Source organism: Gambusia affinis, linkage group LG04 (genome assembly GCF_019740435.1).
Source record: "Gambusia affinis linkage group LG04, SWU_Gaff_1.0, whole genome shotgun sequence".
NCBI lineage: Eukaryota > Metazoa > Chordata > Actinopteri > Cyprinodontiformes > Poeciliidae > Gambusia > Gambusia affinis.
This window is the reverse complement of record NC_057871.1, coordinates 2,680,249-2,695,636: the sequence shown is the minus strand read 5'-3', so window position 1 is coordinate 2,695,636 and position 15,388 is coordinate 2,680,249. Positions and strand designations below refer to the sequence as shown.

The window sequence follows — 15,388 nt, the reverse complement described above, 5'->3', positions numbered from 1 at the left end:
AACAGTTGACAAGCTTTGGTTGGCTGACATGGGGATCGCGGTGACACTGTGATCACACATTCTGCTCAGCTTAACACAACAAGACAAATCATCCTGCGCCTAAATAATTCACCTGAACATGTTCAACAAACTCCTACAGTCCCAGACTCTGAGTGTGCAGATCAGCTCTGACAGCTGCTTGCTTTGTTCAATCATTGTCTGAGGGATTCGATTCATCCCACGCCACCAAGGCTACGAGTGTGTCGTCATTTACAGGCAAAAAAATAATAATGTGCATGCAAGTGTGTGTGACACCTCCCAATGCAAAACAGTTTGTAATGACATCAGACGAGCCAGGTAGCATTTAATCAGAGGCAGGTTTGATCAGAGAGGGGAAACGAGGTGTTTGGTTTGTGGCGCAGCGTGTTGTGTGGGGACCTGGGCTGTCACAGCAATGAGGATGGAAAGGTTGACGGGAAAATGAAAGGATCAGGAAAGACGAGTCCTGACAGCTCACAGGTTATACACTGCAGGCACAGCTTTCAACTGCCTCTTCATGAGTTTAATAAAGAGGTGAAAAAAAACACCTTAAATCAGATTATTGTTTTGATCTGATATCTGAACATGCTTCATATGAAAACATCCAGACAGCATGGAGTTGATCAAATAACGCTCAATTTGCTTACTCTGTTCAATAATTAGGACTGATCTGGGCTGCAGATGTTCATATGACTGTATGATAGAGAATCACATTATGTGTAATAAAGTATGAACAGTTCACACTTAATCACCTCGACGGTGGAAGTGAATCGATGCCACACCGTGTTGATGCAGTATTTCATGTAAAAAGAGCCCCAACCAAAAAGGAAATAGAAATGGATATTTTTCTCAAGCCTGAAATCTCTGGTTAAATATATATTTTTTAATGTATCTTACTAGATATTCTACTTTTCCAAGACACTAATTTTGTGTTTTCATCCTCTGTGAGCCAGAATCATCAAAATTGCAAGAAATAAATGTCTGAAATATTTATATTTTTTAACCCAAACTTGATTTAAGATTAAAATCCATTTGTTTTAACTTAAAAAAAAAATAAAAATTGGCTTTTTACCTTTTTTTATTTAAAAAAAAAAGGGTTTTATTTCAATCTTTCGTTCTGTGATTTAACCTGAAGCTGTAAAACATGTTTGTCAAACACAATGGTAGTTCTTGGGCTGAGGGAGGAAATGGTGGGAAAAAAAAAATCCAGATTTTCCAAAAATTAGATCTACAAAAACAGAAAATTAGATTAATCGATAAAATCGATTTATCACCCAACCCGAACTCCATATAAATATAATTAGAACGATTCACTTAGAGATGCAGCCAAGCACAGGAAGCAAATCCAGTGATCCAATCTGACTGGAAATTTGTGCTTTAAAAAAAAGAAGAAAGAAATAGAAAAAAAATCTGAATGAGGACCAACCTTTCCATGAGTTTGCCGCCTGTGAAGCTCGGTCCCAGAGGACTCCCCGTTCAGACTATCCGAGTACTCCTCAACACTGTCACTGTAGAGAAAGGTAAAGTTTATTACTGGTTCTCAAAGTACCACCAATGGACAAAAAAAATATCCAATTTACCTTTTATGGTTGATTTAGTTGACATCAAGCAAAAATATGTGCATTCCTACCCCCACCATCCAACAGAAAATCAATGTCCCCTCCAATTTCTGAGCTGGAAGTGTAAATGTGGGTGTAAATTAAGTGAAAAGCTGCGATGTCTGATGCTGCTGGTGAATGCATCAACATGTATGAGAGTGGCTGTGGCCTTCATTAGCTCTCCGAATGTGACAGACGTGTGTGAGAGGCATGGATGAGCGGAGCGCAGCAAACTTGCATCTGATAGACGCAGTGTGAGGGCTTCAAGAAACACACACACACACACACACACACACACACACCCCCACACACACAGGTCTATTGACAGTGACCTTTGACGTGAAGGTGGAAGCCAGTGACATTTACGCTGGCGGGTTTATTAAGGTGGAGCCTGGGAGCAGCAGCAGAGGTAAAGAGCGCTGAGTAGAGGCTCTAACTGGGGGATGACATGGCTGGGGGGTTGAATCCAGTCTGGTGAGGACCTGGACTTGTTGAGGATTACTGATCACTACCAGTTAAACCAAAGTTGCATTAATTTGAGGAAGAACCACCAACTTTATGGAGCAGAAAAACACTGACCCACAGTAAGTTATTACAAATTAGAGCTGCAGCTAATGATAAATGTAGTAATTGATTATTCTGATGCTTAATTGTATTAAAAACTGACATAAAAACAAACCAGTCAGAAATAATTAAAACTACTACTATAACTATTAAAAACTAAAAGTAAACAATACATAACTAACTACAAACCAGCAAAAACTCTAAAAACTAACTAAAACTGACTGAATTAGGTAAACAAAAATGCACACTGAAAGAAAACTAAACTATAATGAAAAACTCAAAAATAATCCAGAAACACATTCAGACCAAAGGACAGTTTGTAGACAAATCAACCCAACAGTCATGTTTTTGGAAAACAGGAGGAAGCTGGAGTACCCAGAGAGAAACCACAAGGAGAACTTACAAACTCCATTCAGAGAAAACTCAGGCTGGGATTTGAACCCAGGACTTTCTTACAGCAAGGCAACAGTGCCGCAAAGCAGCCCCTACCACAATCTGAATTAAATACTATGGGTTCCTGGATCCGATACCGAAATCTCAAATCGACCTGATATCAGTAAAAAAAAAGAGAAGTATTGGATTATATCGGCTTGCATTTTATATCTCCAATAGAAGATCTCTGATCCAGCATTTCTATCTAGCAGCGCTTGTGTCCTGCATGCAGACCCTTTGGTTAATAATAAATGGCTCAGCTGTTGTTGTTGACTATGATCAAGAATTTTCTTTAATCCACAACATAAAATAAGTAATAAAATATGTAAGATTCATGCTAATATTGTATCGGGCTAATATCAATATAGTAGAGCTGGACAATATGGCTGCAAAATGGATTGATATGAGCATTTGATATCAGTTGATATCAATAACTGTTTAGTTTTTTGTTTGAAAGATCTGAAATAATGCCAGATTAGTGGTATAATTTTTCTTTTCTTGCTCTACACCGTTGTTTTTATTTTTAAGCAGTTATGAGGTAAGGTAGCAAAACCATAAACTGCTGCTGGGCAACCTACTCAAGTTGTTGCTAGGTAACCAAAGAGTGAGTGAGTTAGTTGATGCCACCAACCATGAGAAGTTTAGTGGCTATAGCATTTCCTCTGCCAATCTCCCAGAAGGCTGTGCGGTTCTGGATCGGAGTACAAAGAACATTCTATATATTGAACATTATATCAGATGTATTATCTATGATATTGATCACAATATATGGTGCTTTACGGTATCATATCGGCAGTGAAAAAGTTTTATCAGAATTCAATATGTCGTAGGTTGCATTTCAAAGTGACAAAATACAACAAAAATGAAGAAGGTTTTCATATTTTTGCGAGGCTCTCTAGGCCTGACATCTCTATCAGACGACACAGAGCAACATGTCTGAAAAGAGGATTCCTGTAACATCAGAAAGGCCAAAGGCTTTAAAGTATCAAATCGGTTGACAGGTGCCTTAAATAAGACAACATGTCGGTTTAAACACCCTTGTTCACAAATCCGCTTAGATCCTCCTCTCAGGTAAAGCGTTTATTAGACCGCCGCTTATTAGCCACATGGAGGGGTATTAGGCAGGCTGGGCGGCGGTGCACCCAGTCGCCGTTAAATGGCCTCGTGCGGATAGAACTGGGGAGGATTACGGCGTGATGAATTAGCCGGTGAAGAGGTGGTGAGCGAGCGGGACGGACGGAAAGGCAGCGTCGTTCAGGAAACGGCTTATTTTTGCATAAAACATACATGAAATAATTACTGTCGATGGTTGTTAATTTAGAGGCTGTTAAGCATCTTGTAGACATCTGGTACTGATCCGAGTTGGGTCATTTAAAATTTATCCAACAGAATTAAGGCGAGCAGAGAGGAGAGGACACACACACACACACACACCGACATGCCGCGAGACAACCAACATAACTACACACAAGGTGGAGTAAGCCTCCACGTGTGTGCGTGTGTGTGTGCGTGTGTGTGTGTGTGTGCGTGGGCGTGTGTGTGTGTGGGAGGAATCCTTGCAGGGGGATCCTTAGTGCTGTCAGGGGGGGTTTGTAAATATGCAAAGAACCAGTAAATTAAATCAAACTGCCAAACTGTCAATTTCGGGGTAGCGTGACTAGTGCACGAAAATGGCATCACTGGAAGGTGTGGAGGCTTCGGCGGCCCCTTATCCCTGGGCTTTTCTGGCACGGGTTCAGCTCTGCGCAGAGAGGTGGCTAATTCTGCATGCAAATTTCAGTCAATAAGCTCCGAGCAAGTCGTCCCAGGATATTTCAAAGGATCTGACAGTAGGCTCTCCCTCCTCTCTCCTTCTCTCTATCATTCTTGCTCACATTCTTGTTTTTGCTTCTGAATACCAACTAGACAGACAATGAAATTCAATCAGCCGTTTGCTTACGGTTTTTGCATATGCACATTGTTCCCCTTGATGCTGTATCCCCACCGTTTGGAAAGCCCGTGCTCTCGGTTCAAACCGACTGAAATAATGAGGGGGACAGAGAGGGGAATCATTACCTATCTGCGCTCATGTCCTCCCACTCGTCCTTAGTGGGGCTGGGGTTATGGCCGTGCCAGCTGATGGCTTGATTGGAGCTGACTGTTGGGTGGCGGCGCGGGCGTGGGAGGCCTCTGTGCCAGGATGTCTTCGGTTTGACCTTGGCGCTGATGTTGTTGGCGGTCCCGGCTGGCCGCGCCGGGCCTGCTGCTCGGTTCCTGTAGAAGTCCCTGGCTGCTCTGGCGATACCCAGCTCCTGCCTCAGCTTCAGCAGGTGATTGTTGTGCCTGGCGATTTCTTTCTGAGCCACGGCCAGGCGGGATTCCAGAGCCGTGACCTCGCCACGGTGCTGCTCATCACGGACCCGGGCCTCTTCCTCCCGGTCAGCTTCCTGGTCCCTCAGATATTTGATGGAGGCTTGGAGTCGTCGGCAGTTGTGGTCCAGGTCTTCGTTGGCCTGAAGCAGCTGCTGCCTCTCTTCCTGCAGTGCCGCTGTCTGCTCCTCCATCAGCACCAACCTCTGCTCCAAATGCTTCAGCTGGAAGAACCAAACACATTAACATGGAACCGACCCGTTCTCCAAGACAAACACTGCCTCAAATTTGTATTTGAATACTTTCTAAATATTCTGAACAATTAAATACAAAACATTTAGCTTGAAAATGCAGCAGTACTCAGATTTTATTATTTGTCCACTTCAGCATAAAGTAGCTTTCAATTCAGAAATAAAGTTTTCATGAACTAAATTTGATAGGTTCTGTTTTGAAATCTCACTCAGTGTGGTGATAACCTAAAAAAAAATAAAAAGACCATCTTTGTCATTCTTAGTTACCATTTATATCTATAATGGAGTACTAGGGACATGGTAGATCAAAAAAACAACAACGTGGCCACAGAAAAGTAAATCTAAATAAAACAAAAAACTAATCCACTTCACATATTTTCAGAAGAATAAACAGCTGATAAAAAGTTGTAAATTCACTAGAAAAAATGTTTCATGCATAAATGCATATATTAATGATATTAAAACTATAATTTTCTCTGACATTATAAAGTCAGAAATTTGCAAAGAAAGAAAATCTTAAAAGAAATCTATGGAGGATCAAAAGGGATAAAATTAATTAATACATAATTAAATTTACCATAAAATAAATACATGTGTATATAATTCCTTAAAATACTTATTCAGGAGGCAATTTCTAAAATATATCACCAAATAAATAAAATAAAAACTTAATAGATAATAATGTGTATTTAATTATTTTGTTTTTGTTATTTATTTAATGGAAAAACCACAATAGCAAAACTGTTTTTTCTTTTTTTTTTGTGTAGTGGAACACTGACAAACTTTTGCGCACATCTGTAACGGAAACGCAGATATTGATACGGACACTCCATTAAAGTTGTTGTAAAGAGAAAATCTCCAACATTTGTATTTTCTACAGTTTGAGAAGTCGCTCCAAGAGAGCAAGACTGTGAGCAGATAACATGAAGGTTGGGAACAGTGAGAAAACGCAGGTCAGCGTCAACTAACTGTGATTATTGTAACATTGAATATTCATTAACATCACAGTGGCATGTGTTTCTACTATTCTACAGCAAAATATTAAACCACTGCATCCCAAAATGAATCTATTTATTGAATCATAACTTCTAAGCAAACTGAAAATTTCTCTTTGTGAAGCGAAATCACAGTGAAAACGTTTTTCTGCACATAACAGAATCTAAGAGGATGGAGAGTTTGGCATTAAGTCTGTAATCAACGATGCTTTATATTTCTGGGTGGGGGTGTGGACATTTGACTGCCGCGCCCTGATCTGCCTTAAACAGACAGCAACCAGCCACTCTTAGTCTTTTTGTTAGATCTTCAATGGAGACTGTTTAAGAGAACAGGGGCTGCCTGCTGGGTTTGTGCCTCCAGGCATTTTCCCCCCTTTATTTATGTTCTCACACTCTTCCTGCTGGTAGAGCCCGATACCTTTCAAACAAAATTAGACAGCTATCACCAGCTGTGATGATTCACTGTCATGAAACCAGAACTGAAGCATCGCATGAACTCATGCAAGGAAGATTTTAAAACAAATGCAACCTACCAACACCTCCACTACGAAGTTTAGAACAAAATACTATTTTCTGGTGTAATATTTCCAACAGATTATTATAGAGTTCTTCTTGGTAAATCTGAGAAAAACAAAGTACTTACAGGCTGACACTTGACTTTGAAATAACCACAAAGTGATAAAAGACCTTCAAATCTTCCTTGAAAGAGCAAAGCCAAATTTTCCAGGAGACATCTTGCGGGAGATGGCTCTGTCGGGTTTCTTTTATTGGTAATGACACGGAGCACTTAGCGATGGCACGGTGCCGTACCTTTTTAAAAGACTGTTTCAGCCGACTCGAAGAGAGAGGAGGTTTGATCGGAGTGCTGCTTTTGACCTGCTGCTCCTCTGCCATTTTCTGAAGTAGCTCTGCAAAAAGGAACAAAGCTTCTTATTGTGACACTCTGTGTCAAATCCTGCAGAGGCAATCAATAGAATTATAATAAAAAGGACACATTAAATCAATTAACATTAGTACAGTCTAATTTCCTTCCTCAAGTCTGCGTTTCTTTTTCTTTCCTTAGTCAATCATGGCTTAAAGTCAGCTCCTGATTTAAAGGCATGGTTCGCACACTTTCCCATCTTAACATTCAAGCACTTTTCAAGTATTTTCAAGGTATGTTTTCAAACTTTTCCAGCACCACACTGTGAAAAAATGGTCATGCAATTTCATTAAGTCACTGAAGCATTAGGAATAATAAATATTCATTACACTGAAACAAGTTTCTTGGCATTTAGCAAATAGAGATAATTCTGGTCATTTTAAATGATCTAAAACAAGAAAAGTTTAGTCTGATTTAACTTCAGGCAGTGAGAAGAAAAATGGTGAAAGAAAATATTTGGTTTGAGGCTTTTAATCAAGCGTTAGATTGCACTTTATTGAAAAACTGAGCAATTTGAATATGAAGTACTTTCATTAACGGACTTTATACCAAAATCAAGCACTTTCCAAACCTTGAAAACACAGATTTCAAGCACCTGCATTAATTCTGTAAAAGTCTCATCATCTACAGGCCCTTTAACTCCAGATTAACAGGAAAATGTTTTATTTTATCGCTTGTAAGGAAATGAAAAAACAGTCTTCAAAGGCACACAGTAGTTCTGACTTTGTGCAACTTTTCTCAGGGGATCTTAAACAAACCAGGAGAAGTGCTTGAATCCCAGGTGAGCACATTGCCCCAGGCTGCGATGCTTTGTACTCCTCTGTGTTTCCTCAGAGCACCTCTATTCTCCACAGACATGCATGCTGCCTTATCGCGGAAACATCAATGATAGCAGTGGCAAACATCTGATTTCAGGTGAAAAAAACAGAATGAATGCAAACGTCTTCGTGCTCAGGGGCTTAATGCACAAAACACACACTACTGTTAAAGCTTTTCTGTCTCTATTTGAAAGGCAGCATCTACCTGCCAAAGTGGAAGCAAATGCAAAGGGCAACACAAAACAATCTAAAACTTTCCACCTTTCCTTCCCAGTTTTTAAGGATTCATGACAAGGCGACCAAAATAATTTGCACAATGAGCTGAAAACATTAAATATTCAGGATCTTGACTTTTCAGGTCAGTTGGATTTTTTAAGGGAGTAAGAGGGAGAAAAAGGGAAACTATAGAAGGAAAGATGGCTACGCTGTGGAAAAGCTGCCGCTCCCTTTCTTTGCATTGACGCCTTGCCCAGGGAAGTTTGTTACATTGAATTAGCCTGGCCTTTTGTCTTCCTTACGTGTCACATTAAATCACACAGAGCACCAAATAGGACAGGAGGGCTGCTGTGTTCGTTGGGTACATAACCAGGCTGAGAGACAATTACCCGGCTGCCGTGTTAGTGGCATGGGAGTTGGCACCTCAGCACTACCTTGATAAGAAGACGTGGTGGCTCCCTAGTCACCTGCAGTTGAAGGAGGTTCTGGCACCGCCGCATACATTAACGTCCCTCCCATGACTCCTCACAGGAAGCAGCTCAAAGGCCCCGTTCCTTTCATCTGCCCCCTTTCGTTAGCGTGATCTCAGAGTGAGCGCTTCAAGCCCACATCCATCTGATTGGGTCGCACAGGTTCCTCTCCACTAAATCGCTGTGGCCTTTCACTGGGTTTTTGTAATAATCTTCCAATTCCCACAGAGTCCTTATCAGACGGGTCTCAGTTAACTTGATAAGGTAATGAGCAGATTCTCTAGATAAACATGTTCAGCCTGTAAAGTTGCACAAACATTGAGGTATTACAGAAAATGTAAGCTTACATGACTTCACATACACTTAACTGCTTTCACCAAGGTCATTACATCCTTGCTGCACTGCAAAACACAAAATCTTGCCAAGTATTTTCATTTAGTTTCTAGTGCAAATATCTCAGTACACTTGGAATAAGACAAACCTAATTTACAAGTAACTTTTCAGCAACATATAGGAGCTTGTTTAAATTAATAATTTCTAAATATTAATTTAAAAAGTACTACTTTCACAGGTAGACTGGCAGAAAATATGCTTAAATGCTATTTCTCTGGACCAGCAAGGAGACGTAGCATAACTGGGGGTTCGTCCGGGATAATATTTCTCGATAGAAAATGGTTGGAGTTTTGCTTTGTGGAGAGTTACAGGCAAATATTACCAAGTATTTTTATCTAGTATCTAGTGGAAATATCTTAGTACACTTGCAATAAATCAAAAATAACTTACAAGTAACTTTTCAATGGAAGTAGCACTTTTTAAAATCAAAATTAAGAAATTATTTACTTTAAACAAACTCCTACATCTTGCCGAAAAGTTACTTTTAAGTAAAGTTTTATCTTATTTCAAGAGCACTGTGATATTTGCACTAGACAGTTTTTTGCTTTGAATCAGAACTTTTAACTGGTCTGAACAACTTTTCCCAGTCATTCCAGCTGGGAAAAAGGAATCAGAACCAAAGGTCAAGAAACCCAGTCCGGTTCATCAAGATGTGACAAGAGCCGGACCACAGTCAGGCAACTTAATTTGCTAAAGCGGTTTTCTGGTAAAAAAAGAAACAAAAGGGGGGTTAAATTTAAATGCTTAATCAATTTAGATGATATTGTGAATTTTCAATGTTTTTACTTGTAACAGCAGCAGCTTGTTTTCTAACAAACAAAATTTTGGGGAGACAGACATTGGGGTGATTAATAATAAAATTAGTTCTTGCCTAGGTTAATAGTTCAGAGAACTTTTTCCTAAATCAACATTTTACTGTCAATAAATCTTTGGTCTGACAAGAATAAATATTTGATGAAATCATTTCCATTTGATTTGAAATTATGTGACTAATTACATGAATATGATAGAATATTTGTGCACATTAATAAAGTTCAATGTGTCGTATCAACTGCTAAACTTTTCAGAAAACTCATGCAAAACTGTCTTTTTGTTTTTCTGCCCGACTTCCTAACAAGGCCATCAATAAGAGCAAATTAGTTAATTAGTTCTCTCCTTTGTATCAAATCATTGCAGCATAAGACAAAGTCGCAAGTTGTGGAGAAAATGAAAGTGATCTCAAACAGATCTGTTATTGAACTAATTAATTAAATCCACAGGATGAAGTGGTCAGCTTGTGACGGTGTCACTGAGTGGATTAAAAGAGATGTGCTTTTTAACACCGACAATGATGCATGTAGACAAGGCTGACGTTGTTTGATCTCCCAATCAATGGGTGAGGAGTTGATCAAGTCTTAATTGACTTGTTCTGTTAATTCCGCAGAGGGGAGTTGTATTAATTCTCCTGATTAATACACATTTCCCAGAGGGGAACAGCTAGCTACAAGCATGCACTTCACCATGAGAGGCGACACTTTGACACATTAATCCTTAGCTTTTGTCTGTAGAGGCTTGGTTAAGGATTTAAAATGAATTAACTGGGTGCTGTGGTGGCACAGGGGCAAAGCACAACCCATGTATTGAGGCCTTAATCCTCGTGCCGGTGGTCGCAGGTTTGATTCTTGGTCTGGCGACATTTGCCACATGTCTTCCCCATCCCTCATTACTTTCTTTCCTGTTTAACTAACTCAAATAAAGAACTCCAACAAAACCTTAAAGAAATGAATTAACTATGTAGTAGAATAATTCAAACATATATTGAGAAAGCTCTGGACCTAGACACTCAAACAACAATAAAACCAAGAGGGAGGTAACCTTGATGATCGTTAGTGAGCCACATGTGGAGCTCCTTCACTGTGGTTCGGTCCATAGCAGACTGGACTCGCAGCAGGTCCAGCTCCTCTTCTAGGGCAACTCTGCAGAAGAAAAACAACTTTTTACTTATTTCACCAATCAATCTGTGATGAGGATGAGAATATTTTCAATTACAGATGGGATTGTGTAGAGTAGGGGAAATAAAAAATATTGAAAGCACAATGTTTTGTTTTCAGAAAGACCATAAAATTATTTAGTATTCTGAGCAAACGTGTGCATCAGGTGAGAGCAGTGATGTTTATGATTTTTAGTTGTTACAGCAAAAAACTTACATGTTAGAACTGCTGTGTTGAATGACACTGGTTGTAATGCCTCACTGCCACCACATGAGGGCAGTAATGTGCAAAGTTGTTTGCCATTAAGCAGCAAATGTGAACCTTGACTACCGGTAGTCTAAGGCCCAATACCGATTATACACTATTACCACGAGTTATATAGCAGAATATAGTAACGTCATTTAATCAGAATTTTATGACTAAATCATTTTTATTGACATTTATTGATGCTTGTATGACTAAATACTGGAGAAAACAGCAAAAACAGCAATTCAATTTATATAACCAGTTTTTAGGCCTTAAACATTCTGGATGGACTATTGTAACAATAAATTTGAATTCTTATTTATATTCTTTATCACGATAAGTATAAACAATATATCAGCGTAAAGTGGCGCTATATTGACCAAGAAACCAGTTTAAACTAGCAGATCAGTGACTGCAGTTACCTGGTCAATGACCAAGGTTATCACAGTTAACTAAAACTAACGAAATAACAGAAACTGATAGAGAAATGATTTCCAGTAACTGAAATTTAAAAAACAATAATTAATGGGGAAAAATTAACTAACTGGAACTACATTGTGTTTATAAAACTAAAACATACTGAAATTAGGGATATAATATCATTTGTTTTCACGTTTGAGTCAATTTTAAGTGAAAATGATTTTTTCCCCCCACACATTATAATCCTCCTCACATTAATCCACAAAAAGGTGACAGAAAAAGTTAAATAAATAAGTACATTTATTGAAAATGGTATCTTCTGTTGAGTATTTATTTCTCAATTGTTATATTCATAAGCATAATGCAATAATTTGAAGTTTTTGAATTCTGCACTGAAAATTTAACCACAGTATGAAAAAACTTTAATAAAAACCCCAAAACAATTATAACCCTGCTGATCACTGAAAACCCTATGATTCCAATTTTGGCCAATATCGATTAGTTTGTCTGAAAGGTTGCGAAATATTTTGCGAGAAAGTTGCTAAGTTGGTAATAGCTGGGAGACTGCAGCTAACCGCACACATGCAGACGTGATTTGATGGGCGGTCGGTCATTGGGCTAAAAGGGGACAGTGACTGATTTTTAGAGCTTTGCAGAGGCAGATAAGATCAGTTTCACATGCAAGTATCAGCCAATTTCCACAAAGTTAAAGAAATCTGAGCAGATTTATCATTGCACCCCAAATTAAAGCACAAACACTTTATGACCTCCAGCAAAATCTACAGATTTAGAAACTTCTCCACATGTTTTCATGCCAGTTTTCCAACACAAAAGAGAAAACAACGGCATGACGAGGAAGTCATCTAATTAAAGTATTGTTTAACTCATCTGGAAATCAAAGTGACAAGCAACATGAATTGGTGAGGAAGCAAAGTACGCTGTGCAATGTGAATGTGTGTGAGTGTTAACAGGGAGGGAAAAAAAACAAGGTGTACCCAATTACCTCTGTGCAATTAGCTTGATTCCTGCTAAAGGCTAATTATGTGGAGCCATGCTCTCGTCTTTGCACTTTCAAGTTATTATTAGGACCCCAACTGTAGTCTTTTGAGGATACACACAGGCCCACGGAGACAACCACACCTGAAACACACACCTAATTTCCCTCCCCTCTGCTCCAGAGAGTCGGAGAAAAACACAAGAATCAAACTCCAGCGATTCTAGTGGCACTCTTCCCGAAGTTAACCTCATTACAAACAGCAGGCCTTTGCTAGGATTGACGTCTAATGATCCATTTGGACTGCAAAAGTTTAATTTTCTTACAGAAATCAAGAGAGTTTTTATACGGTCTGCACAGTCCAGATAATTACCTCAGAGATGTTTCTGCTGTTGCAGAGGGAAGAGAAGTAATAAGTACATTTTAGCCCACACAGCCCAGAGTCCTGATCTTCAGGCTGCAGCCTAAATAAGAACACAAATGGCTCTCCCCAGAGAAATGAGGAAGCAGATGGATATGTGTCGCTTCTCTATAGATTTTCCTCCATAAATGAACTCAAGTCGATGAGACGCCGGCACTGCCTTATGTGTCCGGGCTGTTAATGGGACCAGTGGGCTGAAATATGCAGCATGTAGAGAGAGCCTGTTCCATCTCATGTTTCTCTTTTATGCCTTTTCAGATGCTGATAGTATTGATGCTGAACACAAGTCCATGTGCCAAACATTGGGCTGCGCTGAAGGATAAGAACAGTTTCCCCAACAGAACAAAAGATTGGATTTCAGATGGAGTTCACTGGTGCGGGTCGTCACGTTTCCCAACGTCACATTGTGGAGATGGAGCACCACTGCAACCTTATTTACTAACACCTAGATGGAGCAGAGATTGCTTTGCCTGTGAGAGATGGGGAATTAACCAAGAGGGAGACAGAATAAAACATGCTCCTGAGATGCAAAACGAACAATTAATTTTATAAAAAAATTATTACCGTATTTACCGGACTATAAGTCGCAGTTTTTGCATAGTCTGGCTGATCTTGGGATTTATATGTTTTGATATAGCTAGTTGGGGCTGCACAGTGGCGCAGTTGGTAGAGCTGTTGCCTTGCAGCAAGAAGGTCCTGGGTTCGATTCCTGGCCGGGGGTCTTTCTGCATGGAGTTTGCATGTTCTCCCTGTGCATGGTGGGTTCTCTCCGGTTCTCCGGCTTCCTCCCACAGTCCAAAAACATGACTGTCAGGTTAATTGGTCTCTCTAAATTCTCCCTAGGTGTGAGTGTGTGTGTGAATGGTTGTGTGTCCTCTCTGTTTTCTGTGTTGCCCTGAGACAGACTGGCGACCTGTCCAGGGTGAACCCACCTCTCGCCCGGAACGTTAGTTGGGGATTGGCACCAGCAACCCTCCTGACCCCATTAGGGACAAAGGGTGAACAGAAAATGGATGGATGGATGGATATAGCTCCATGTCCTGGTAGTTGCCACGGAGATGAATATATGATCTTCTGTAATTTGAGTTCTAACTATTGGTGTGAAGCAGCGTCTTGTAGGTTTCCACTGAAATACAGTAGACTGAGTTTTTGTTTTGTCTGTTTTTGTTGATTATATCCAAAATCAGAAGATTTAGCTTGGAAAGCTGAAATACTAGTAGATGCTGCTTGCAGAGCAGCCAATCCAGGAGTGCCATTCATTTTGCTTAGTGCTGATTGGCTGAAATACTGAAGACAGCAGATTTTAGCTTCCAAGATGCCAAGATGGCTTCCACTGTGCATACTAAAGCATATTAAATATATTTGGGCTTTAAACAATGCCTGCCCAAAAAACAAAGGTTTATCTGAGCTTCATATTGTGTTTTCACTGGATGGACAACTGTTTTTTTAACTCCAGCTGATCTAATGAGTGGTTTCTCATGTCTTAACCACAACATGAAAATATACATCCTGTGGTTGTGGATAAGATGTTAGTCTGTGTAAGAAGGGTCAAATCACTGGCATCAAGCAGAGAAATATCTATGGAGATGAAGAAACAACAGCTGGCTTGAGAACTTTGCAAAGCTTTAATAAAGACTGGAAGGAGAGTGGAGAACCATCATCTTTGAGGAAGAAATGTGCTCAGATTTACCCTCTTACACAGTGATGGGATGATAGTTATGCATTATTATATATTTTATATTCTTTTTGTGAGGATTTGTTTTCATTGCCCATCACTTTGCTGCCGTTTCCCCATTGTGGGACAATAGAGAATATTTTCATTTTTATGCGATGCACCCATCATGCAGTGTGTCTAATGTACAAGCATGTGGAGCCAGTGCTGCGATCTGGAGTTGCTGCAGTTGGTCAGGTCAAAGTTTAGCAACATTATGAGGTCAGCTGACTAAATGATGTCTGAATGACCAGATTATTTCATTAATGGGTGTTTTCTTCCATGATGACACGGTGATGTTAATACAACACTGCATGGAAATAAATCTGGAGACGTTGCAGAAGCTTATGGAGACAACGCCACAGAAAATGTGATTTATACTCAAGATTAAAGGCAGTACAGTTAAATATTACAATGGGTGATCGTTATTGTTTTTTTCTGTGGTGGTGACTTTTATTTTGGCCAAGCAGTGTATTAAAACATGTAGTTATAAGTGTTTTTAAATGGAGTTTCAAGTATTCTCATATTTTATACATTCTACTCTCTAATAATTATGTACAATTTTAATGTATTAAGCATAAAAAAAAAATCCCATCTGTT

The 15,388-nt window shown here is 39.5% G+C and overlaps 1 protein-coding gene across 4 annotated transcripts in view; it reads right to left on the bottom strand.

Annotated features, from left to right (window-relative positions):
- cntln (centlein, centrosomal protein) overlaps positions 1–15,388 on the bottom strand; it is a 107,793-nt gene that overhangs the window by 47,819 nt on the left and 44,586 nt on the right. For all 4 annotated transcript variants that reach the window (XM_044113363.1, XM_044113362.1, XM_044113360.1 and 1 more), the window contains 4 exons: positions 10,881–10,981; positions 7,018–7,115; positions 4,668–5,185; positions 1,445–1,526 (listed from right to left, as the gene is read on the bottom strand). In XM_044113363.1, coding sequence (XP_043969298.1) covers positions 1,445–1,526; positions 4,668–5,185; positions 7,018–7,115; positions 10,881–10,981 — 799 coding nt within the window. The remainder of the gene's footprint in view (positions 1–1,444; positions 1,527–4,667; positions 5,186–7,017; positions 7,116–10,880; positions 10,982–15,388) is intronic.